A 25,567-nucleotide genomic window follows, 5' to 3' on the forward strand; every position below is an offset into this window, starting at 1 on the left:
GTCCTCCCGGTCGGTAGGCGGCGCTGTGGCGGAGCTGTAACCGGGAAACACAACACGAAGGAGCCGGTGCAGCCCAACCAAACACACCGGTGACATTGTGGGCTTAAACGTGCTGCAGATGATGATGTTTTGAATCAACCTGACGTTTATTCTTCATGTTCGCTGCTCTTTCAGTGATATTTCAGATATCTGCTCGGTGAGTGCCGTTAAAATGGGCCGAGTGTGGCGGCGCTTTAACGTTTATTTAACCGTGTTTAAGCCATTAGGAATAGGAATAAAACATAAACTTTCACCAGTCTAAAACTCTTACATTTGTATTTTCTTTATTTTTTGTCATGTACAAGTCTACAGTCAGTTGGAGGAGTTACATAACTGGAACCAATAATAACACAACTTGGAGAAAGTGCTAAAACTAATCTAAATATATATCCATCTGACTAACAGAGTGTAATTGAACTAACAGAGTTTGTTGTCCATAGTTAAAATTGAAAGATGCGGTCAATTAAGTTAAATCATTTTACCACAATTAAATATATTTGTAATTTATTTGATTTAGAAGTTAATTCAGATGCGATCAAAGTACAGTTGAACTGGTATCACTAGAAACCAATTACTTACTTTAAAATAATTTGTGCATAATGCGTATTATGAATTGTTTCATGATAATGTGTGAATTAGATTTTATTACTATATTTGCAAATTAAGTCTAAATATAAAAACTGACAGAATGAAGACGGAAAAGAAAAGAAAACACTTTAACGCAATGGTTAAAATGATTATAACATGGATGTATTTTAGGAACAATTTAAAAAAAAGTATATTCTAAAAGATAATGTGTTTAGAATACCATAATATGTCAGCTTCTTTCTTCACCCTGTCTCTGTATGGAAAGATGTTTATTTGTGGTTTAATTTATAAGTAAAGATTTTACCCAGCCAATATGGGCCACCAAACTTGTAAACCTTTTATTGTACATTTGTTGTGTAAAGATACAATTAAGTTACCGGTATCATAATTTGGGGAACTGATTTTGCTTGCTTTTATATTAGTGATGGAGGCGTTTGTGTCCAAGACTCTGGAGCTTCTACAGGAGGAGCGGGAGGCCGAAATCGAAGAAACCAGGTCTGTGCTGTAAATAAACCTGAAGAAATGTTAAAAATGAAGCAGAAGGGTTGTGAGTTTCACCTTTGGTATTGGTCACGCTCCATAAACGGGGTCCTGCACTTTCCTCAGTAGTTCAAAATGTTTTTTGACACTAGACGGGGACTGTTATGAAGGAAGAGAATTATGGTTTTTCTAATATAAAGTCTTGACACGACTATGTGATGGTTTCTCATGTTCTGATAAGGTGCCAGAGAAAATTAAATCACATCTTGGGATTTATAGATACTACAGTGGGTGTAGGATCCTGTTTATTGATTATTTGTGCTTTTGAAATGAGTTATCCGCAATTGTTATGAGTTAAAGACATGAAGCAGCCTTCTGGGTTTGGATGCAGCAATATTGCGTCAGCCTTGACAAACCTCTGAAAACATAGATATTTGTGTAAAATGTGCATATTTCCTTCGAGCTGAGTAAATATTTAGATATGGTAAAGCGAAGTAGCGACCTTAACCCACAGTGTTTTTCCCACCAAAAAGTCATTATTTCTACATTTCTCTTTGTAAAATAACACTGTGTCCTCAGGATATGGCAGGAGAATGTGTCTCTGAAGGATCTTCAAAATAAAGGCGTTTGCCTGCTGAAACTGCAGATTGGAAGTCAGTCCACAGGCCTGTATGGTCGCACGGTTGTTGTCCTCGAGCCAAGGAAGCATCTTGGTTTCTCCTCTCTTCCGAGCAACAGTTTTGGGCCGGGTGAGATGTTAACCTAGATATCACTGTCGATGCGGCTCTGCTCTCAGGTTTGGTTTATCGTGAGGTAAATGTCTTCTGTTCCAGGTGATATAGTTGGCCTGTATGACACTGCTGGATGCACTGCGCCGTCGCAGATATGCACAGGGACAGTGACGCGGGTCAGCCAAGCATCTATAAGTGTGGCCTTCGATGATGTTAAGGATGGCATCAATTTGGATACAGATTCTCTTTACAACCTGTTAAAATTAGCCAATGACATCACCTACAAACGAATGAAGCAGTAAGTAAGACCCGTCACGTAAAACTCCATGAATGAGTTCATAATCTGGAGTTCCACTCTTATTCTGTTTTGTACCTTTAGTGCACTGAACGCATTGAATGGGTACAACAACGGGCCAGCTGCTAATATGATAAACGTTCTTTTCGGAGACTCACAACCATCGTCCCACTCACAGACGAGTACGTAAAGCTTGACTAAATATATCTCATAGAAATGGCTCTGTTGGTGACCGGAATACTTAAAACCACTGCATTTCAACATAAATCTGTTTGTTTTTGTTTTGTTTCATCAGATGCTTTTGAGTTTTTTAACTCGGACCTGGACGATTCCCAAAGAGAAGCCGTTTCCTTTGCTCTGTCCCAGAGAGAACTGGCTGTGATCCACGGACCTCCGGGCACGGGAAAGACCACCACTGTGGTGGAGATCATCCTGCAAGCAGTCAAACAAGGGCAAAAGGTGCAAACGGTTGAATTTATTCTCAGATATGAAAATAGATGTATGCATTTTATTCCCGATAGCTGCATTTGTCATTGCAGTAGCTCAGGATCATTTTGATAACCGTTCTTGTGAATGTGCAGGTCCTCTGCTGTGCTCCTTCAAATGTTGCTGTGGACAATTTAGTGGAAAGGTTGGCTCGGTGCAAGGCCAAGGTCCTGAGACTGGGTCACCCGGCCAGACTGCTGGAGTCCATCCAGAAACACTCGCTGGACGCTATCCTCGCTCAGAGCGACAGCGCAGGCATCATCGCTGACATCCGGAAAGACATTGACAAAGCATTTGTGAGTGTGTTTATTTGTCCTCGCCCACCAGTCGAGTTCATATCTTGCGTTTTGACCCATTTAATGTCTGTCTTCTTTGAAGATGGGGAGGAGGAAGATGCAGGAGAAAGGAGACCGGTTCAACTTCAAACGAGAAGTAGGAGAATTGAGAAAGGAGCTGAAAGACAGGGAGACCACGGCGATTACCCAGATCCTGAAAAGGGCCGATGTGGTCTTATCTACCAACACTGGTCAGAGTGAAGAAAATTGTTGTTTTTTTTTGTAGCGGCAGAGGTAAAAGCAGTCAAATAGCACATGTGTGTGTGTGTTTCTGCAGGTGCTTGTGACACCGGCCCTCTGAAGTTCCTGCCTGCAGAGCACTTTGACTGGGTTGTGGTGGACGAGTGTGCCCAGGCCCTGGAGAGCAGCTGCTGGATCGCTCTGCTAAACGCACGCAAGTGCATTCTGGCCGGAGACTACAAGCAGCTACCCCCAACTATCAAATCACAAACGTAAAACAGGCTCTTGCAAGTCCTCCTATTTTTACACGTTAAAGTTTTCCTTAACTCGATGTTATCGTTTATTAGTTTCGCACTGGTCATGCATTTATTGTATATGTTGATAAAAGTCCTGTTAGTCCCAGAAGCGCCTTATGAATCATCTGGCTGCTTCACTGTTGTAATGCGATGCTCATTATTCTACAATGTTGCCCGTACAGAGCTGCATCAAAAGGCCTGTCCCTGAGTCTCATGGAGAGACTCATTCAGATGTACGGAGACTCCGTGGTCCGCATGTTAACGGTTCAATACCGCATGAACAGCGCCATCATGGATTGGGCCTCCAAGGAGATGTACCAGGGAAGACTAACTGCTCACCGCTCAGTGGAGAGTCACTTACTAAAGTGAGCATCCCCAGTGAAAATAACTCCTGCTGCTGTTCCGGTGTCGGGTCGCTGTGTAAATGAACTGTTGGGAATGTTTTGCATCCCACAGAGATCTGGCAGGTGTTACCTGTGTTGACGAGACCAGAACTCCACTCCTGCTGATCGACACCGCGGGGTGTGGCATGAATGAAATGGAGACCACGGACGAGGTGTCCAAAGGCAACCTAGGTTAGAACCGCTGCTGTTTTATTTTGCTGTTAGCGGTGTTTGTGATTGTGCAGGGAGATCATTGTTTTATTGTTCTCTCAGGTGAAGTAGACATCGTGGAGCTGCACATAAAGGCCTTGACTGAAGCTGGGGTTAAAGCCAAAGACATTGCCGTTATCGCTCCATATAATCTTCAAGTAAGTAACAGGCGTAATCCACCCTGCAGCTTATTATTATTGTCATTATCAATGTTCTTCTTTTCAATTTATTTTGTCCTGAAATACAGGAAAAAATGGTGAACGTAGCTGAAATATCTGTTTGGGTGTAGAGACTGATCCTAGACCCTCCGATATCAGTTACTACATTTAACTGAAGTTTTAGCAGCTATATTTACTCATTGTTACAGTAGCTTCATAATATTCAACAGGAAGCTCCTGTTTTAGGTTGGTTGGATTCAGTTTTCTGGTCCCAAATGTTTTAGATTTTGCCCTCTGAGTTATTTTTACTTGACGCTGTTCAGTCTCTTTTCTTTGCTGTTTTGAGCTCACAGTGGAGCCATCTGGTGGCATCAGATGTCCTGTTTTGTTGAAGTTACAGTTGAAAATGTGGAAAATGTTCACTCAATGAACTTGACAAGGAGGGCTGTTGATTCCGGTTGCCGTGGCGATGGTCTGCTCTTCCCTGGGTTTTTAGTGTGGTTCCTGCATCCCTCCCACAGACGTGGGTTTTGGACCCCTGACCCTGGCACCCTGTAGCTGGCGCCTCCAGACACAGACGGCCCACTGTGTTCCCTCACGGGTTCTTCTGTGCCCAGCAAAGTTTTACATGTTATTTCTTTTTATCTTTGATCATGTCTCAGATTTCTTGGTAAAGTCCCAAATTGCTTGGCATCAGTATAATTTTCTAGGCCTTTGAGCCAGGGATCAATACCTTTTTTATTTTAATCCGGATTGAGCTGCAAGAAATTCGGCATCAAGACATGAACATATTTTTAAATCTTTGACAACAAACGGTCAGTCTCTTGTCATCAGGAGTGCTGAAGGTCTTCAGGACAGTTGTTGAAAGTGATGAGGTGCTTCCTCATGATGCTGACCAGCAATAATGCGAAACAAAAAACCCTGGCACGTTATCTATAGATACTGGATATTTTTCTTAAGGACATATATGGTTAACCAGATACAAACAGACCAACGTATTTACTTAACAAAGTGAAAGAGTCCCGATGTCCAGAGTATCAGAGGCAGCATCAGCTCATGTGGTACCAAAACGCTGTACTTGCAAAGATTAGTTCTCATCTTGTTCAATACTTTTAGCAGGAACGTCCCTATGATGTCTGCTGTCCTAAAACTTTATTTAAATATTTAAAATTTTACCCTAAAGTCTGACTAACTTATTAAAATGAGAGGCCTTTTTTTTGTTTTTTTTGAGAAAATACCTTTAAAACTTGAAGGATTTCTGGAAAACCGAGTTCTCCTCTAAAACCTTTTTTATTATCAAGTGTCTTTTAAAAAAAGGGGAAAAACAGACATGAAAACCATTCGAGACGCTAACCCTTCAGCTTTTATCGTGAAGGACAAAAGTATATATTTGTTTGTCTTGGATATGTTGACATGTGCCTTGATCCCAGATTCAAAGGTTACCTCATACAGGGTTAACCAGGGACACGAAAAACCAGGGAAACCTGCGTGCATGTCATCTACTTATATATATATATATATATATATATATATATATATATATATATATATTTTTTTTTTTTAAAGAAAGTTTAAGTTTGCTTTGTGTTAGAAATCATGTTGTTGATTTTATGATTTGATAAAACTGAAAGTGGCAGCAACGATTACAAGCTAAAACCTGACAAATAATTAATCTGAACTTGTGTTATATTGATTGTCAGAAGATCGCTGAATAAAATCAACAATATCCAGATATTTTGAATTGACAAAAAGGAAATTCAATGATGTATTTAATGGTTTCATCTTCATAAAGGTGGATCTTCTACGTCAGAAACTTTCTTCACGACACCCGGATCTGGAGATAAAATCGGTGGATGGATTTCAGGGCAGAGAAAAAGAAGCGGTTGTGCTGTCGCTTGTTCGGTCCAACAGAAAAGGTGATTTCTGCGTCTTGTTGATTGTGGCATATCATTTATATGTTAATCTACTTGTAAACATTTCTGTTAATATCTTCATTTTAGGGGAGGTCGGATTTCTCGCAGAGGACAGACGGATAAACGTCGCGGTTACTCGTGCGAGACGCCACATCGCTGTCGTGTGTGACGCGCAGACCGTTCAGAATCATGCTTTCTTGAAGTCCCTCATCAGTCACATGACTGAGTTCGGTGAGGTCAGAACAGCATTCGAATACCTCAGCGACGTCGCACCGCAGAACTACAGTCGCACCCACAAAGACGCCAACGTCTCGTCCGCCAAACAGAAGGCCAGAGATCAGCCGTCTGGTCGGGGGAAGCAAGGACAGAAGAAGTCCACCGGGGACAGCGGTAAAGAAAATCCTGCCGGTCCAGAAAAGCACGCAAAGACGTCCACGCCAGCGCTCACAGAGCACAAGCAGAACAAGGACAGGTACGCCGAGATCAGAGAGCAGGTGGAGAAGTTCATAGAGGACTCAAATCAGAGTGACTTACAGTTTCCATCATCGTTTAACTCGCACGACCGGCTGCTGGTTCACCAAGTCGCAGAGGAGCTGGGCCTCGTCCATGAAAGCAAAGGAGAGGGCGGCGGCAGGTGCATCACCGTCTCCAGGCCACAGACGCCAGCTCCGGCCAGGGAGCTGAAACCGGATGGAGGAAAGGAAACGGTCGCCGCTCTGCAAAGCGAGCCAGCGCCTCAGTGTCCAGGGCCGAAGCCTCCATTAGACCTGAAGACTTTACATTTGGAGAGAATGAAGAGGGAGCAGCAGAAAAGGGAGGAAAGCACTCAGAAAAAGAAGGAGCAGAGTCGCCTTCCTCCGGCTCAGGGCCAGTCGGCAAAGAAAGCCAAAGGTGTGCACCAATGTCATATCATAACCGTGTTTTCTTATTTGTCCTCGAACAATTTCACGAAGCGTCATTTCCTTCCAGGGAAGAACAAAGTGAAGGCGGGTTCCTGCGACATCGCCGCCGCCTCGGCTCCTGATGACGACTTTGACGCTCTCATCAGTGCTGTCGTGAAGGCTGACAGCGTCTGTAGTTTTACCAAGTGTAAAGCGTCCATGTTGACGCTCGGACAGCTTTGCTTGTTCTGCAACAGGCAGTTCTGTTTCAGTCATCACATCCCAGAGGTGAGAGGCATCGTTTTTATTTAGCTTCGTTCCTGAATCGTAACAGGAATTATACAGCATCGACCAAATATTACACGCGTTCTCACAGCCTTACTGTTTCCAACTCTTCAGGTCCACGGCTGCGGGGATAAAGCCAAGAGTCACGCCCGGATGAGAATAAGCAAAGAGGGGGTTCTTTATGCTGGAAGTGGGAAAAAAGACAAATCCATGGACCCCAATAAGAAAGCATATCTGCAAAGAAGACTGGACTCTAAATTAAAAGATATGGCAACGCGAAGGAAACCCAAGAACAATGAGAAGGAGGGTTAGCGCCACCGCAACACCTCCGTAACTGAACAAATGTGATGATGGACGGTCTTGTAATCAGATTTGCACTGAATGCAGTCTTGTCATGACAAGCTGCTGAATTTTATTTGTGAAACACAGATTAAAGTTTACAAAAGTTCATTCTCCTTATGAAAGCACACACCTCTGATATAAATACTCATGTTCACGTCATCTCCAGGTAAATGTGTCCTGCATAACAAACGCTGTGCGTAGGGCCTCATCTTCCAACAGGGGCCACATTTTGCACGATCCGACACATTTGCACGGTAGCGTATATGCGCAATGGGTGCGTTTATATGCTACTGTGAAGCAGAGGAGAGAAAGGAGACCCTGAAATCTGACCGTGCCATGATTGACAGCACTCGACATCTGACCTGCACGTGCAGGCAGGCTCTTGCAGAACTACAGAAGGAGAGATTTCAATATGTCATTCAAAAGACATCACAAATCAAGAGTGAGAAGAAAAAAAAAAAGCAAAAGGTATGTTGTTGAAATAAAACTTTAGCACAAACACCTAAGCTGCCACTCATTAGATAGGGATCTGTCTGGAGTCTCTGTCTAGACTGGAGGATTGTGTTTTTCCAGCTGTCCTGAACATTGCTGACATGACCAGTTGGTCATATATAAGCTATAAACTAAAACTATAGTCAATATATAACATATTGGCTATAGTTTTATATCAATTTATGTTAAGAAGTGTTCGACCTCATTGATGAGTTTGCATCCAGAAAATAGACTTGTGCATCTGTAAAAGCACACGTGCATGTTTAGTCCTGATTTCAGACCTGCTTTCAGTTTTTTGTGGGGGACTGAGGTGGTGGAAGTAACTTTCTTTTGATGAGTAGCCTAATTGATGGCAATCACAATCATGTTTATTTGGCCAAGTCAGGTCAAACAAGACAGGGAATTTGACTCGGTTATTTTCGCTCACTGTACAGTAAATAGGCAATAAGCAAATTATCTGTGCCTTTTTACTTTATTTGACTCATACAGTCTGTATCCATACTTACAGTACATTTGTTAACATAGGTTGTCAAGTCAAATGGCATGTTATACGGTCATTTTCTACCTATGATACATTTGGGATGGGGAGAGTTATGAGAGTGTGGTGTGGGGGGCCTCCAAATAACATTTCACTTAGGGCCCCAATTCAGCCTGCACGCGTCTATTTTACATCTTTCTTTATCAGCACAGGGCAGATGGTGAGTGGGTTGGAGTTTTTCCAGTCCTCACACAGTCCAGGGGAGAAGTAGGGGAAAATCCTCTCCGTGAATCTGTCTTTGAATGTGTGCATCACTGTTAGATCGTCAGCATTGATGAACGTTACCTTCCCCCGGTCCAGATCCAGGTCTATGGTAATCCTCTCTGGCTTCTGCTTCACTACCAGCCTGATTGGAGGTGAGGTCTGAGCCCGGTACATGCCTTCTTTGGACAGTCCAATCACCCAGAAACCTTCTGCGGGGTTCAGGAGGACTGTGTTCTTTCTTTGGATGGACTCTCGGGCCACTCCGATGTGCCAGCCTTTACCTTGGCCCACTCCAACGGTCCAGGTGTGCCTGCCAGACTTGAAGCCAGTGGCGCCCAGCACACACAGACTGCGGGTGCAGCGTTCGGGGTTGTCGGGGAGGACCTGCTTGCTGCTGAACTGCACACACGTCAGCTCTTCGGACACGTGTAAGTTGTACTGGGCTGTGTTTGGATCCAGAACAACGGGAACTGGAAAACATTAAACCCACTTCAATGAGGTTACGATTCGTCTTAAAGTGGACTTGCACACACTCGTCTGTTCACCCACCATAGCTGACCATGTTTTCCATCTTCTTCCAGACTCCAAACTTGAGTAATCCCAGATGCTTTGCAGAACTAATCAAAATGTCCCGGACGCATTCTGGATCTTGAATGTTATATTTAACCCTAAAAACATTCAGAAGTCAGTACAATGTTCTCTCATAGAAACAGCTGATTGTAGCTGGTAATTAGTTTTGCGTACCTTTTCTTTGTTTGCTTGTAATCCTAAAATCAAAAGAAGAAAAGTATTACATTAATGACATAAAAATACATCTTTTTTTACGGTCAAATCTCTGAAGTTATTGACCGTTAGGCCCTCTGATGACAAGTGACCTGCACAAATCAACGGTGTGGTTGAACTATTTAATGGATGAGCATAAAAAGCTTTAATATTGATTGTGATGAGATTTTTACTTTAAAATCATGTAACTAGTCTACCGTCCGTTGCAGTGAATGAAAAGGAAAGGATTGCTTCGACCTTGGAAGTGAGTGAACTGAACAAAAGGTGCAAATGTGATTGGCGTCAAGTATAAGTATTCCTCTTCTACTGGGTTATACAGCAGAATAACTGAAGAATATTAATCCTCAGAAAAATGTATTTAAATTAACACGTAATGTTGATTTTTGATGGCAGACTCGACCCCCAAACGTGGAGTGTAGCAGTTTTTTGGTCTTGGAAAGATGTTTTCCTTCTTCAGACACATTTCCATGTGTTCTTGTGTTACTTTTCCTTTCTCTCCATGACGCCCCAAAGACCTTCTGTTGGATCCATGTCAGCTGGCAGTGAAAGCTACAGTTTGGCGTTCAGTCATTTTACAACCAGGTTTGTACAGTCGGTCTAACTGGAACCTGAGAGTCTTCCTGTATCTTCTCGCCCGTCTCTGACGGCTGTACTTGCAGCTCGTAGCTGATTGTTCTCTGCTGTAAAAAGCCAGCAGGGACCAGATGAAGATGACTGCTCATCTTATGTTTTAAGCTGCTTACGTTTCTTTGTCTTGCTGGATCGTCTGCGTCTGGTCAGACGTGTTTACTGTGTAAATATGTGTCATCTGGCCACAACTGATACGTTGAGCTAAAAAAGGTCAATTTGAAACTAATATAAATATTTTCATAAACATTTCCATAAACATTCGAGCATACATGTAAAAATGGCAAGTCCTCTGCTCGAAGGGCTTTCTCCGCATCGCTGATGGTGGATGAGAGCTGTTTGATCTGCTCCTCGATGTCCTCGATCTTAATGCCCATGACTCCGATCTTGGTTTCCTCTTCCTGATTCAGCGCCTTGAGCCTTGTGGTTTCCTCCTCCCAGAGGAACTGGTGCAGCCTCTTAAACTCCTCCTTTATTGCTGCCTCGACCTCCAAGCGTTGGGTCTGAAATGTGAAGGAAGCTGGTTATTTATAGCACGCAAAGGAAAAAGTAGAAGCTATCACTATTTATGACACAAAATCATCGTAAAGCAGGAAGAGAGATGAGAAACAGACACACGTCTACCTGTATGTAGGATTTGGTTTCCTTCCATTCCTTCTTTGTCTTGCTTAGTGTTTGAAGGTTTTCTTTTAAGGGCCCCAACGCGGTGGAAATTTCATCCTGGAAGAAGAGTTACGAGTTGAAATCTCAAGCTGAAACAGTAAATCAACATTTAAGAGAGGAGCTACTATCGTTCTCTCTTCAACATTACAGTCTGCATCAGAGTGAAGCACGTTGTGAAGACATCCCCTTGGACCTCCACCTTTCTTTTGCTTTTTGCTTTTTTTGTTTATTTTGGTCATCCAAAAAAACAATGTTAATACTTCGGTGCAACCATCATCATACAGCACACATGGGGAAAACAGCAAAACCAGAGAGGCACTACAGAGATGGCTCAAATAGATGTGACCAAAAAAAGTGTAGGCTAAAGCCTGAGCTTGTGATGCCTACCCTATTATCATATGATGACTTTGGCTATTTTCATCTGATTAGGGAATGTACCTGTTTGAAAAGATGGGTTACAAATGTGAGCAAGAGGTTTGGCTATACAGTATATAATGTTTTTAACTAGGGCCATGTCTAAGCCCACCTTGGACCTCCACCCTGAACTTTCACCCTAGACTTTCACGCTGGACCCTCCACCCTGGACCTCCATCATCCTCAACTTCCACCCTGGACTGGACCTCCACTCTGGACTTCCACTCTGGACCTCCACCCTCAACTTCCACTCTGGACCTCCATTAGGGTTGCCACCCGTCCCGTAAAATACGGAATTGTCCTTTATTTCAGAAAAAAATGTTGCGTCCCGTATTGAACTAATACGGGACACGATTTGTACCGTATTTTCATTAACTTTTACACCATATTCTAGTTGAATTATTGAAATAAATGAACCTTTACACCATATTCTAGTTGAATTATTGAAATAAGTTAACTTTTACACCATATTCTAGTTGAATTATTGAAATAAATTAACTTTTACACCATATTCTAGTTGAATTATTGAAATAAATTAACTTTTACACCATATTCTAGTTGAATTATTGAAATAAATTAACTTTTACACCATATTCTAGTTGAATTATTGAAATAAATTAACTTTTACACCATATTCTAGTTGAATTATTGAAATAAATTAACTTTTACACCATATTCTTCACCTGTAGGCTATATTCTACATCTGGGCTGATGTGGACATACAGAGCATAGGAGGATATTTCAGTTGCTAGTATGGTTGTCTGTCTGTACAGTCATGCAAGTTCAATGCTATTAAAGCACTTTAAACTTTAAATCAAAGCATTTAGTTTTTTCATATAAAATAAACACATTTTTATTCAGTTTAGAAGTTTTGGGGCTTTTTTTTTTGGCTTCTGCGCTGCTGAAATCAGGGCGTCCCTTATTTCTATTTCTGAAAGGTGGCAACCCTACCTGGACCTCCATCATCCTCAACCTCCACCCTGGACCTCCACCCTGGACCTCCACCCTGGACCTTCAGATATTTTACTAACCCCAGCAACCAGCAGACCCCCCTCCCTCCAGAAGAGCGTGTGTCAGCAGGTAACCGTGCTGGTGTGTGTTTCTACTGCACCTTCTTCTGCTGGGCGGCCTCCTCCACCGGACAGCACTCGTGCACTCTGTGCGTTTTGGACGCCTGGCAGACGAGACAGACGAGCTGTTCGTCGTTGTTGCAGAACAGCTTGAACTCCTCGTTGTGATGTGAGCAGACGTCTGGCTTCGTCTCGCTGCCTCGGGCTCGATATTCATCCGCGGCTATTTTCAGCTCCAAGTTGATGGGAGGCCTCCGGGACGCGCACTCCTCGCCGCACACGGGACATTCCTGGCATCCTTTCCACTCCCAGAATTTCTCCAAACAAATTCTGCAGATGTTGTGGCCGCATACTAGACGAACAGGAAAGCAATAATATCCCGAGCATCGAGGACAAAGCACGTCTTTGGCAGAGAAGACCGTCGCAGCCATGAGGACTCAGTCGGACCTCAGTCGGCGACTGTCGGGAGGGATGACTGTACGACTGAAACCTGATTTATGGTACCGCGTTAAATCGACGCAGGCCTACGGCGTAGCGTACGCGTACCCATCGCCGTAGGCTCTGCGTTGGTGTAACGCAGAACCATAAATCAGCCTTGAACCTGAGCGCTTCCAGTAAATGTGGCTCAACTGGTCCGACAGGTTAAATGTGTCAGAGCGTGTGCGTCTGTGACACATTGTCACGGAAAGATACAAGATATGCTGATCAAGTGTGACGTTTAATTTCCATTTTAAAATCAACTTCACAAAACAAATGGGCTTTTAGTTGCACTTTATTTTCCTTAATGAAATGTTTCCACGTGACTGACTAAATGCACACATGAATTAATAACGCATTTGAGTCAGATTCTAATTAAAAGAAAACATCATGTCTAGAAAAACAAAATGTAACACAGCAAAATGTCTTCCAACGTTGTTGTTGCTGCATTTATTCCCAAAAAGCTTGGAGGCAAAAAATAGAGGTAGTTTCAGCCGTTAAAGCTGCTGTTTTTTTTTTTTGTTTTTTTGTTTTGTTCATACTCCAGAACCACAAAAGAACTGTCAATAAAAATCAATGTCTATTCAGGTAAACACACAATGAATCATTCTGGATGAAGAAACCTCGACCGAGGGAAGAGGTCAGAGAACTAGAAGTGCGTGTGCAGAAACAGAAAACGTGTTGGTCTCTCCTTCCTCCTGATGTACAGGAGAGACGGGGTCATTTCAGAGACACCACATTGCCCGGACTCCCTGACTTTGACTGAGAGAGCTTGAAAGAAAGATTAGTTTCAGTTATTCTCTCAGTAGCAAGTATTGTTATATAACAAATACAATGATTGTATTTTCTATTTAAACGTATCATTTGCCCTCAGTGTCGGCATAGTTGGACATACTATAAGCGGTCTCCAAAAAGAAATTTAGCAAAATGAGCTTTTGCTATAAATAAAAGGGAAAAAATGAGTGAGCCAAGATGAGCTTAGTTGACGTGACTTTTCTCCCCCAAATCACAATATAGCTGAAATTGAACTATTTCTATGGAATATAAATGATTAAACTCACTGAAATTAAGAAATACCATAAGAAACACATTTGACAAAAATCTGTTGCATTATTGGGCATCATAAATAAAGACATGCAGGTACTTGCGGGTACAATAGTTTACGTTGGGCTTTTTTCAACGTGAAATCAAAGTCTGTCAAAGTGTAACAAAGAACTACAAAAACACTACATTTAAAAAAAAAAATCAAAACAAAAGGTTAAACTGCATGATTGGTCAAAGATCCTTTCCTAATAGGTTTCCTTCTCAACAATATTTGTTCTTAAATTCAACAATATTGTGATGAAATCGGTTAAGAAAAGGAATTCCTACGAACACAACGTGTGTTGATCCTGATCCTTAACCTCTATGGATAAGGAAGAAAACAGCTGCATGTACCTGTTCTGTAAAGACATACTAGTTTCTGAATGGTTAAGATATTTGTTACTTTTAGGTTTTACAAAACATCTCCAATAAATCAAAAGAAATTAACATGAGAATAATATGTACAAGGATACAGCAATAAACGTGTGAAAGTGAGCGGCGGCGCCGGCTCAACTGTTGCTGAAGAGCGACTGGATGCAGAGTAGAAAAGTCATGTGATCAATAAGCAGTGTGACAAAGATTACTGCCACATCACTCATCGTTCTTTTACTAAACTTCATGAAACTAGCCAGTGCACTAAGATGTCAGTGTTGTTTTGACGGTCCATAACTTGTTTCAGTGCTGCAACAGACGGCCAGTGTTTTGGAGACGCCTTTAGTTGTACAGCGTCTCCTCTGTCGGCGTCTAAATGAGACCGACGCCCTGTTCTGAGTCATCAGAGCCGCACTCCGGGACACTGGGTTCAGTTCGGCATCCTGTGCGCCCTTAAACATCTTCAGCACATCCCGAGGCCGCCTGTTCCTGCCGTACAGGTGCCTGTGAGGGGTCGTGCTGCGTCTGCTCGCCAAAAGCTCCAACTCAGTCTTGTCATCACACAAATCCGGGCTTCATGGACGACTTGAAACACTTAGGACAACCTTTTGTCCCGTTTGTCTGCAGACACCTGGAAACACAGGTACAAGATGAAGGTTTTCTTTTTCTCTGGGAATTCTGTATGGCTGTGTGATGCTACATGGCTAAAGGGGTGGAGGCTGATGACAAACGCCTACCTGAGGTGGAAGATGTGGGAACAGGGTAACGCCTGCAGCTTTTGGTCCCTGTCCCCGATGGACTCTCCACACATGCCGCAGTACAGCTCCAACTCCTCTACGCACTGCAGGAACTTCACCACCTGCTCTCTGACCTCCTCCTGCTGCTTTCGGTTTTGGTAGATGCCTTCACTCAGGCAGTGAACCTTTAGTGTACAAAGCTACAGGGAAAGTAAGGTCAACGTGACATAAAAACTGAATGCTGCTTTGCAAAAATGCTCATTATGGGTGGATTTAACTGGTATCTTAAGAATGTATTTTCTACTGTCCAAGGGAGTTCAGCTACCTTGTTTCCCATCCCGTCGGCCAGTTCCTGAGCTCGCTGCAGAGACTCAAGAGCCTGGAGGACAAACGGACAAGCATCATAATTACCCCAAAACTAGTGGTTAACAGACTTCATAAAACAAACATGTTGGTTTGATGCTGCAGTTGGGATTAATATTTAGTTGGATGGACCTTGTCGAACTCTTTCTGCAGAAGCCAACACTTTGCAACTCCCAGGTAGACGTGTGCTTGTCCGAGACGGTTTCCAATCTCAGTCATAATACCCAGCGCAGACTCATACCGGGGGAATGCTTTCTAAATCCAAGATTTACCAAAAGAAAGATGCATATATATATTTATGTTGCAACCGGATACATCAACATTTTAAAATCAGATCTTTTACATTTGTGGAAGTTGTGGAAGCATGAGTTTGCTCAAATACATCATTAAATACAGCATCTTACATCAGCGTCACGCCTGTAGCGGTGTATGTCTGCAAAGTTTAGGAGGCACAGGGCCTGCAGGGGACGATCACCGTGCTGCAGAGCGATCTTCATGGACTCCTGTTGGATCACAAGACAACGTGTATTAGTTAGGAGCCCCCCCCACATACCTATCACCTTCAGCTACATGGACACAAATGTTTGCATTTGTGTGTAGTTTTTATTTACTTATACAGCGAATACCCAGTTTGTCTAAATGCAGTTAGTAAATGTCATAATAGTGGAATCTCTGCTGCTCTTGTTCTTTCTATACCGTTACACTCCAAGGCAATGACATCAAGCTATTTTTCACCCTCGGTACATAATTAGAACAGGGTGAGGACTTAAGCCGCCCTCTTTATTAACACTTTAAACCAGCGCCTCTGTGAGCATATTTTTGTCGAGGTCTTAGGCTTTGTACGACAGAGCAACTGGCGCTTGCACCTGTCAGCAGAGCAGCATCTACCGTATCTAGAGCACTGAGGCAGCCACAGGTATGAGAAGGCGGCACATTGTTGAGGAATGCAAACCTGTGAGTCTTATGAGTCTGTCTCGGGAAAAGAGTGATGTGTTTCTCATAAAATACCTCGCAGCACTCCATGGCGTCGGGCAGGCGCTCCAGTTTCCTGTACGCCACGGACATGTGGTACTGGCTCATGGCTCGGTACTTGAGGCTCCAGCTTTTTCCGTAGTCGTTGACGAGCTCGGCCGCTTTGCAGGGGAAGAACAGGGCCTTCTCATAGTCCTGTTTGCATACGTAAAACAAGGAGAGGCCTTGATATTGAGCTCTGTCTATCTATATCCGTGTACCAACATGTAGAGTTTGTTTTGGTGCCGTATTCCTACGAGAACAAAACCTTGCAATATTTGAAAAGTGACCAAAAACTGTGAAGTGTTCTCAACCTGTATGGTGGTGTATTACTTTCAAGCATGCCCTACTAAACCTCCGGGGTTCATCATTGTCACTGAAAGTAATACCCTCCTGGGAGCTGAGGGATTACACTTACAGATCTCCTGTGTCAAGGGTACTACATAAACCCCCAGCAGCCACGCCACCAGCTCAACTTTATTTTATACGTCGCCCAGATCTGCACAAGTAAACCATCCATGTTTGCCATCAGTTGTTCTGAATGATCATAATCAGCTGTGAACTCCGTCTCAACGAAGCTGAACGAACAATCACAACATCTGGTGGACGTCAGGACGTGGGGTACCTTGAGCTGAACGTAGATGTTTCCCAGGCTGCAGCAGACTCTGCACTCCAGCATCTTGTCGTCGTTGTTGTGTGCGTAGCGGAGGGCCTTCTCGTAGCTCTCCAGGGCTTTCTGGAAGACGCTGAGGCCCAGGTAGGCGTTACCCATGCTGAGGCACACCTGGCCGTTGAGCTGCAGGCTCACAGTGGTGCCCTGCATGTTCAAGCAGGTCTTGCAGTAGGACACCGTCTTCTGGAAGTCGCACAGCTTTTCGTTGCTCCGCGCCAAGTTCAAGTAACCTTCAGTCAGGTAGTCTGGGTCTTCCATTTCCCTGGCGGTGTCAATCTGATCCAGGGCATACTGCAGAGAAATGTTGTGAATAAGGGAATAAACTTTGCAGGCGGGTTGCTGAGTAACAGATGGATAGAAGAATTTTAAAGAGATGCTACAAAGGGGAAAAAAATCCATGTTATATTCATCCAACTTTAAGGCACGTTCTTCCTGAAGACCCCGTTTTAACGTGTTAGTGAGAGCGGGTACCGTTTCAGAATGGATCATTATGTCAACAAGACACCCCACACCGATTCTAGGGTTGCAGAGTACTTATTTACTCTGCATCTTGTGGAAGCCACAAATTAAGCCACGCTTCTCAAGATGGCTGTAAATATTAGAAAATTACCTTTGACCACTTTTAGTTCAGCGATCACCAATGAGACATTGAAATGTTAAAATGCTACTACGGCAGGAACCGTTCCAGTAATGAGTAAACGTGATGACATGTTCGGCACCCCACGTTGAGTGGATTTGCAACTACAAACACACACACACACACACACACACACCTGCTGTTTGCATGGCAAGAAATATAGTCGTGCAAAATAAAAACTTCTTGGCATGTATTACACTCACATTGAATGATTTACGTCACACGTGTAAGACAGTTTAGAGGACCTTCTATGCAAGTATTAACGACAGAAATCTTTTAACAAACAGTACACACGGATTTTATGTGCCTACCTTGAGCATATCTTTGTATTTTCCCATTTCTGAGTGAGCTGTGATCAGGCACCCCAGCACCCGAAACTTCCCTCCAGGATCTGAGGTCTTTTCTAGCACTTTCGTCCAAACATGCAGGGCTTTGTCCGTCTGATTGGACTGATACAACCTCAGGCCCTTCTCTATTTGCTGCTTTGTTTGGTCCTGGCCCATCTCTGATGCAAGGCGCAACATAAAAATATTCATTCGTTTAGGCCATGCAGCTTCAGTGAGCTGGAGGAGAGTAGAACCTTGCCATGCACAGTACAACTCCAAAGAAGATCCCTTGAAGATGATCCTCTGAGAGCCTGGTGCCAGAAGGCCTACCGGATCCCGCTCTATCAGCTCCGGCTCTGCTGAGATTGAGAAGAAACTAGATCCGAAGCTAAACGGCGACGCACCAAGACCATTATAGCAAAATGCTTTGTGGGAACCTCAAGGGCCAAGAAAATACGATCCCAGTCCCAGCATGCAACAATCCTGTCTTATCGTCAAGGATGCAAAAATGTTTCCTTGGATTTCCACTTGAAAAACGTCAAAGAAACTTGTATCCTGGCTTAGTTCTAGCAGTGACATCCCAGAATATCTACTCCCTCCACACCCCAACGAAAGGAATTCTCAGTAACCCTGCGTCCAACCCCCTCCACCTTCCTCCTACTGCTGGCGCAACAGCAGATGGTCTTGTCACTCTAGACCATGTGTCCCTTCAGGAATTATGTTCCGCCCTCAGCAAACTGTCCCAAGGTCACAACGGCTCCTAGCAATCTACCTTCACGTGATTCTTATTCCCTGACAAACACTTGATCACCTGTTTTTACATTCCGCCACATCCACGAAACAATCCCACCAGACAGAGTCGCTGTGATATGGGGGCTTTATGCAGCTTCTTTCAGCGCTGAAGTAGCCGCATTTCAGACGGCGCTTTCCGTGGCTGCAAGTTCCTATTGGGAGTTCTTATAGAGACACATATGGGCCTCCAGAACCCCCACCCCCAGTCTCGGCGTCAGCAACTGATGCTTAGAATAGTTCCCAAAGTCTGACATGTTCCTGAGGTTAGGTTTCAGCTGCACAGCCTCCTGCAGCACATCAATGGGATCAAAGTTGTGGCCCTTCCGTAGTAGCTCTCTCTCCTTCGGCTCCCACTCTTCAGACCCTGAGGATGGAAACACGAACCTTCACACCCCGATTCGACAATAAACGCTAATTACGAGGGAATGTTTTCAGAATTCATACAGTGACATTTTTAGATGAGGTTCCTGTGTAACTTCAACAATAAACGATGTTCAGTTTCTGTTAAAAAACAAAACACCATAATTTCAGTGAAGTTACTAAAAGTGTCAAAGGCTGTTGAGTCAAGACAATACAAACAGTGACAGCTTTTAGCTACACTTGTGTATTTAACATTTCTCATGACGGTTCAACTTGAACAATTACACTGTACATGAAAATACAACTTAAAGCAAAATAACTGTAAAAAAATTGAAACGTTATAAAACATCCTGTGGTATGTTTTTGCACATAGATCTGTAATTTGACATCTAAGGATTTTCATTCAACAGAATGATACTGCAATATACTGAAGGGAGTGTTGTGTTTTTCATGCATATAAAAAAGGAAACAATCGTTTTAATTTTACTGGTCACAAAAATCACTGCAAAGGTTCTTCTCAGCTAAGAGATTCACAATGACACACTGAGACAAGAAGCAGGTGAAACACGAGGCTGAGCTGTCATAAATAGGCTGGAATGAGTAAGACTGCTGAGGGAAGACATCAGGAAAGATCTCCTTAGAGGACGTTGGAGCATGGATGCTAAATATTCCAAGACTCTTCCTTGATTCACAGCAGGAAACGCGTGAACATACAGAGGGCAGTTCAGGCTAAGACAAACTGCCAGTTAGTGAGGAGGATTTTTATACCTCTGATAACAGAGACGACAGACGTGGCCGGGTTGAACTTTAATGTATTAGCGTCTCCTTTCTTACACTTGTCTCTGAAAACATATATGCAGCCGTTACAGCTGGCCACCTTCCACAGCGACGGGACGCAGCTCCAAGCCTCCGGGAAGCGCAGGCGCGTGAAACTCTCCAACAGAGGATTGTAGCACACCAGTGAGTCTCCTTCCGCTACAATGAAGATCACATCCATGTGGACGGCGGCGTGCATGCAGCCTGCAAACGGCAGCATGTAGGGTTTGATCTGGCACTTTTGGGAGGAGGTGTCGAAGCACTGAATGACACGGGATGGCTTGGTGAAAAAGTCCATGTCATTTTCCTCTCCTCCGAGCAGGTAGATGGTGCCTCCCAGGTTGACGCCAGCGGCTCCGGACACGGCAGTGTCCAGCTGACTGGTCTCTGTCCACATGTTGTCCTTCACTGTGTAATAGATGACGGCGTTGGACAGCGTGTCCTGCAGCGTCTTCCCTCCTAGAGAGTAGATGGCGTCCTCACTTGAGACGGAGACCATGGTGTGGTGGAGGCGGTCCCTGGGCAGGGGTGCACAGCGCTCCCAGTCCATAGTGTGCATGTTGCACTTCCACATGCGGCGTGGGATGGACCCCCCCACCACATACAGGTCTCCGCCGTGTTTACAAGCTGCAGTGATCTGGTGGCATAAACTGTTCTGGCCGCTCACGCTTATCACATCATCCTCGTCGCAGTGAAGTGACACAGCGAGAGAGTGAGTCCTCGTCTCCTCTTTACCAATCAGGTATATGTGGACATTCTCACCGATCTCCTGAGACAAACCAGACAGAGAAATGTCACTGACACGGGTAATATCAGTGGTTACCAGTCTACATAACTGACCCTGAATCAAATATAATATTGGCTGAACATGAAAGGAGAGTCAGTGGTCGGTGCGAAGCAATGCTACCTTAAGATTCTCTTGGAGGATGCAAGCGAATTCCTCTCTCTCGACCTTGTTGTGGTTTATCCATGACTCGATGGCCACTGTTGGATTCTGAGAGCTTGGCACTCCATCTGAGCAGGGACAAAGTGCATTTTGAATTAAATGTTGCTAGTTAATAGAGAATAACAGTCATGCACATTCTCAGCGTTTTGAAAGTTTCTACAAAGATTTACATGACAGTGACAATGACAATGACAGAAAATAAAGCTGCGATACCTTTAATAATGTCCAAGAGCAGACAGAGAGGCAGATTGAGAAACTCTTCAGTCTGAGGCAGCTGAGCCAGGTGGATTTTAGCGCATTGCTTAGCTGCAGTATACAGCTCCTGGTCACTATGCCTGTCTGCAAGCCACATAACCTAGACAAAGAAACCAAAAGAGAGGGAGAGAAAGAAGCACTTACTCTACATGATTATTACCATGACCGTATAGACTGTTAAAGGAGCCGTCTGTAAGAAATGGCCAAAACTGGTACTGCAGTCACTTTCAAAATATTGTTGAGCGGCGTGTACCCTCCCCCTCCTCCCCCCGACCAGAGGTTGCCAGGTAGGCTGCAGAATGCAGCAGGAACGTAGGCCGCCATGGCTGCGATAATTAGAACCGAGCTGGCAACCCGGATGCCGAAACAATACTGACTTGGTGATTGGGAGATAGGTGGAGGGTGGAGCTTCAGAAACAATACTGACTTGGTGATTGGGAGATAGGTGGAGGGTGGAGCTTCAGAAACAATACTGACTTGGTGATTGGGAGATAGGTGGAGGGTGGAGCTTCAGGCCAAAACAAAAAATGACAACATAAACATCAGTTGAGGGCTGCAACTCCTCTTATATCCTGGCTTGAGTGCTGCTGTCAGTGACATAAGTATTTGAAATGAACATGATTTTTAAATGTCTGTTGACATATCGGGGTCATTTTATGATTCGTTTTATTATTGCTCTTACATACAGCTCCTTTAACTGTAAAAAAAAGAAATCAATAAGTCACCTGTAGGCAGTTCTTGACCTCCACTGTCCGTGAAAGGAAGCGGGAGCATTCCTCAAACAGAGCAGTCAGCTGGTACATGTCTGCCATCTCATAGGTGTCCTGCAGATCCTCCACTCTCAGCTTAATCGTGCCATGGTAGATGTAATCAACCAGCAGCTGAAAGACGGGGGCGCCGACGTCCTTCAGCTCAATAATGCGGTTGTGGGACTCTTTGAGGTTGGAGGTGAACATCGAGCGGAAGAAACTGCTCTGAGCAGAGAGCACCAGCCGATGCAGGTGAAACTCTTTGCCATCTACAGTGACGGTGACATCAGCAAACAGGCCGTCCTCCAGGCACAAGTCCATGATGCTCTTCACCACACGACTCGAGTGAGAGCGGTCTGTAAACGTGTATCCCAGAAAGTAGTTCTCCTCTCCCACAGAGCCTCCTCCACTGAGGCCGCCCTCCTCGTTGCACTCCATCTTTGCTTTTTGCTCTATTGAAAAACACAAAAACCATCAACACGTATATCCTAAGATGCCACCTACATATGTCCTGCCTCCAGTTACGTGACAATATTAGATTTTTCTTTACTTTAGCACATGGATCTTGATTTGATTTTTATTTTTGTATATGTAAAAAAACAACACTTCAAAAGAAGTTAAGAAAACAAAACAACAAAACAAAGAATTTCATCCTTTAACACTAGATATCTTAATTTACATGTGCAAAAAAGGAGTAGGAAGAAGTGTAAACTTATTTAATCCTACCCCCATTCACTAATCATTTAACCCGTATTTATAAATACTCACACACTGTACTCACACTGCTAAATAACAGTATTATTATTATATACTGTAATTATAATCACACACATACCTATACATACATACACATAATTGAATATTTCTATATATTTGTACACACATGCCCATATAAATATTTATATAAATATACTTATTTACACTATACTGTCTCTATTAACTGCATATGCTCTATATGTATGTATATATCTACTTACACACACACACACACACACACACACACACACACACATATATATATATATATATATATATATATATATATATATATATATATATATATATATATATATATATATATATATATATGCATACATACACACACATATAATTAGCTTATAATTATATATATATTATAATTAGCTGCCCATTTCTGTACATAAATATAAACAAATCTACCCATTCACCCAATAGTGTTATCTGCATGTTTGGACATTTAATTCTGAATCTTGATGACAATATGCCATCCTTGTACGTTTTTCTCTCATATAACTTGTGGCATTTTCTAAACATCGCACAGAAGTAAAAACAGACTTTTGACATAAGGATAATGAATGTAATCTGAATCAGCTCAAACATCCATGACGTCCCTGGTAAAACCCACTGCTCACAACATCACTTGTAAATAACCTGTAGAAACCTTTACAATCAAGGGGGCTGACGCCAGTTAAACTGTGAGGATGGTTTTTAAACACTGGGTCTACATATTATCTGGGCCTCGTTTGGCAGATAGTCGCATAAACACTGAAAACGACAGTTTAAAAACAAATGCGAGTCTCGCTCCCACCGCTGTTAGCCGCCTCTCGTTCATTTCAGCACAAGTTCAACCACAATACTGGTGGAAAGAAATACAGACTGGCTAATGGAGGGGGAGTGAGGTGAGCATGTAAATGTGGTTACCTTTATTATTCCCACTTCAACATTCAGAGCAGCCGAACTGTTAACCGGAAGTACATGACGTTTCTCAGCCAGCTGCGGGTGAAATAAAACCGAGCGCCTACCGCCCCCTTTGGTCAAGAGTTGTTACTGCAGCCCTCTTCATCAATGCAGCTTGACATTAATATGGAGGTAGATTTGTTTCTTAATTATTCAATCCAAAAAAAGATTGCTTCAATCAAAAAATATATTTTCAATTAAAAAAAATTCAATTCAATCAAAAAAAATGATTTCAATTAAAGAAAAAAAGGGTTTGAATGCAAAACAAATATTTGAGACTCAAAAAAATGCATTTGAACACTGTTTTTCTTTTATTGGAAATGTTTTCTTTGATAGAAGTGAAGTTTTTTTATATATATATAAAAAAAGCAACATTTTTGATTGAAGTAGTGTTTTTTGTGTTTGGGCCATATTATGGGTAAGACATTTCTGTCTTTATCATTTAATCAAAAAAGAAGTTGTTTAAAAAGAAAAAAATATTTTCAATAAAAAAAACTTTTTCAATCAGAAAAAAAGTGTTTGAATACAAAAAAATATTTGAGACCCAAAAAATCGCATTTGAACATTTTTTTTGGGATCAAAAATATTTTTTTCCAATTTGAAGTGATTTTTTAAGTGAAAAAAGTTTTGAAGTCTTTTTTTTTTTGATTGAATCATTTTGACACAAACATCATGCTTCCCCATTGGTCAGACCAGAGGGTCAGACATGTTTGAGTGTCTACACCAACGTCTACAGCCACCCGACTTTGTCTAAAATGGTCTTGTTTGTTTGTTTGTTTGTTTGTTTCTTTGATTGAAGCAATCTTTTTTTTTATTTAATAATTAAGAAACAAATCTACCTCCATACATTAACTAGTTTATTTATTTATTCATTCATTCATTCCTTTTTTTTAACCACCTTATCTCTGGTGGCTTCATATCATACTGGAATGAAAAATATAGCAAAAACACCTTTGTTTAAACATGTGCTATTGTTCCCATTGCAAGTAAAGAGTACTTTAAAAAGTGTACAGTTACATGCAAGTAGTTTAAGCCGTATGTTTAGTTGAAATTGTTGGCTTACAAGATATCGAATGTTGAGACACATTACTGTAAGAGACAATACTAATGCTACAACAACCAATAAGATGGGTGGTCTAGTGGTTACAGAGGTGGCCTTGGGAGGACGCAGGTTCAAGCCCCAAAGAACCAAAATATACCAACTTGGGTCCCTGAGCAAGACCATTAACCCTAATTGCTCCCCGGGCACCAGAATAAAGGCAGCACACTGCAACTAGTCTAACTAGTGATGGGTTAAAAGCCGAGGACACATTTCAGTGTGTTTCCATGTATACTGACAAATAAAGTGATTATTAAGATAATATTAGCTTTTCTGGGTAAATCTGGGTACAGTGAGCGAAATAAACAGAGTCAAATTCCTTGTCTGGCATGTTCAAACTTGGCCAATAAAGCTGATTCTGATTCTGATTTGGTTTGTCTTTGTTTTCTTTTGATTTAAAGTCAAGGACAAAATTCCTCACAAATCAATGTGTTTTGCTCTCATTTAGAGTTTCAACATTCTTGGTTTCTTGGGTATTTTTTCCAAAGGGAGGAGGTTATAACTTTTACATTCCTGCTTCATCCGAAAATTCTTCTGAAAATCAAGACGACAGATATCAAAGAAACAAAAAGTTTACGGTACATCAGGTAACAAAGACAGAAAGGTTAGCTTTAGCGTTAGATTTCCTGAGTTCCTGTATAAATATTAAGAATAATAGGAATTATATTGGTTGCCTTTGCAGAGCTGAGTTCACATGCACAATTTTTGTCCATTTAAGTTTTCTATCAATATCAGTCATTTTATTCATTGTCACAAATCCGT

At 42.6% G+C, this 25,567-nt stretch overlaps 4 protein-coding genes across 4 annotated transcripts; 1 reads left to right on the forward strand and 3 right to left on the reverse strand.

The window, feature by feature from the left end:
* Positions 1-71: 71 nt before the first annotated feature.
* On the forward strand, positions 72-8,208 carry ighmbp2 (immunoglobulin mu DNA binding protein 2). Its single transcript, XM_061721749.1, has 16 exons — positions 72-196; positions 1,050-1,122; positions 1,687-1,856; positions 1,941-2,136; positions 2,218-2,315; positions 2,429-2,592; positions 2,715-2,915; positions 2,998-3,145; positions 3,232-3,406; positions 3,613-3,795; positions 3,887-4,005; positions 4,087-4,181; positions 5,974-6,097; positions 6,182-6,985; positions 7,064-7,263; positions 7,375-8,208. Exons 2-16 carry the CDS (start codon positions 1,052-1,054, stop codon positions 7,570-7,572), a joined length of 2,946 nt encoding a protein of 981 aa, XP_061577733.1. The 5' UTR covers positions 72-196; positions 1,050-1,051; the 3' UTR covers positions 7,573-8,208.
* Positions 8,209-8,243: 35 nt separating this feature from the next.
* LOC133444181 (zinc-binding protein A33-like) lies at positions 8,244-12,876 on the reverse strand. Its single transcript, XM_061721750.1, has 6 exons — positions 12,435-12,876; positions 10,871-10,966; positions 10,519-10,749; positions 9,581-9,603; positions 9,386-9,504; positions 8,244-9,306 (listed from the first exon to the last, which is right to left on the reverse strand). Exons 1-6 carry the CDS (start codon positions 12,822-12,824, stop codon positions 8,756-8,758), a joined length of 1,410 nt encoding a protein of 469 aa, XP_061577734.1. The 5' UTR covers positions 12,825-12,876; the 3' UTR covers positions 8,244-8,755.
* A 227-nt stretch (positions 12,877-13,103) lies between these two features.
* On the reverse strand, positions 13,104-19,235 carry rapsn (receptor-associated protein of the synapse, 43kD). The gene is made up of 8 exons (XM_061721751.1): positions 18,058-19,235; positions 17,062-17,400; positions 16,434-16,592; positions 15,830-15,928; positions 15,558-15,680; positions 15,388-15,441; positions 15,063-15,262; positions 13,104-14,956 (listed from the first exon to the last, which is right to left on the reverse strand). The coding sequence occupies exons 1-8, from the start codon at positions 18,280-18,282 to the stop codon at positions 14,884-14,886; spliced, it is 1,272 nt and encodes a 423-aa protein (XP_061577735.1). The 5' UTR covers positions 18,283-19,235; the 3' UTR covers positions 13,104-14,883.
* Positions 19,236-19,282: 47 nt separating this feature from the next.
* On the reverse strand, positions 19,283-23,728 carry kbtbd4 (kelch repeat and BTB (POZ) domain containing 4). Its single transcript, XM_061722609.1, has 5 exons — positions 23,671-23,728; positions 21,967-22,442; positions 21,200-21,341; positions 20,948-21,054; positions 19,283-20,809 (listed from the first exon to the last, which is right to left on the reverse strand). Exons 2-5 carry the CDS (start codon positions 22,426-22,428, stop codon positions 19,949-19,951), a joined length of 1,572 nt encoding a protein of 523 aa, XP_061578593.1. The 5' UTR covers positions 22,429-22,442; positions 23,671-23,728; the 3' UTR covers positions 19,283-19,948.
* Positions 23,729-25,567: the final 1,839 nt, after the last annotated feature.

This window comes from Cololabis saira, chromosome 5 (genome assembly GCF_033807715.1).
Source record: "Cololabis saira isolate AMF1-May2022 chromosome 5, fColSai1.1, whole genome shotgun sequence".
Classification (NCBI taxonomy): Eukaryota; Metazoa; Chordata; class Actinopteri; order Beloniformes; family Belonidae; genus Cololabis; species Cololabis saira.

Bases quoted from the DNA above. Each gene is read 5' to 3' on its own strand.
- rapsn (XM_061721751.1), bottom strand. From the start codon at position 18,282: ATGAATATTTTTATGTTGCGCCTTGCATCAGAGATGGGCCAGGACCAA. The intron at 15,929-16,433 runs GTATTTTATGAG...GTGATCCAACAG, and splicing joins ACGCCATGGAGTGCTGCGAG to GAGTCCATGAAGATCGCTCT. The intron at 14,957-15,062 runs GTAGGCGTTTGT...CTGTGTTTCCAG, and splicing joins TCCCACATCTTCCACCTCAG to GTGTCTGCAGACAAACGGGA.
- LOC133444181 (XM_061721750.1), bottom strand. From the start codon at position 12,824: ATGGCTGCGACGGTCTTCTCTGCCAAAGACGTGCTTTGTCCTCGATGC. The intron at 10,750-10,870 runs GTAGACGTGTGT...TTCACATTTCAG, and splicing joins AAACCAAATCCTACATACAG to ACCCAACGCTTGGAGGTCGA. The intron at 9,604-10,518 runs GTATGCTCGAAT...TTTTGATTTTAG, and splicing joins AGGACTTGCCATTTTTACAT to GATTACAAGCAAACAAAGAA.
- kbtbd4 (XM_061722609.1), bottom strand. From the start codon at position 22,428: ATGGAGTGCAACGAGGAGGGCGGCCTCAGTGGAGGAGGCTCTGTGGGA. The intron at 21,342-21,966 runs GTGACTTATTGA...TTCTTTGTCTAG, and splicing joins AGGTCAAGAACTGCCTACAG to GTTATGTGGCTTGCAGACAG. The intron at 21,055-21,199 runs GTATCGCAGCTT...GTCCCTGCTCAG, and splicing joins GCTCTTGGACATTATTAAAG to ATGGAGTGCCAAGCTCTCAG.
- ighmbp2 (XM_061721749.1), top strand. From the start codon at position 1,052: ATGGAGGCGTTTGTGTCCAAGACTCTGGAGCTTCTACAGGAGGAGCGG. The intron at 3,796-3,886 runs GTGAGCATCCCC...TGCATCCCACAG, and splicing joins GTGGAGAGTCACTTACTAAA to AGATCTGGCAGGTGTTACCT. The intron at 4,182-5,973 runs GTAAGTAACAGG...ATCTTCATAAAG, and splicing joins TCGCTCCATATAATCTTCAA to GTGGATCTTCTACGTCAGAA.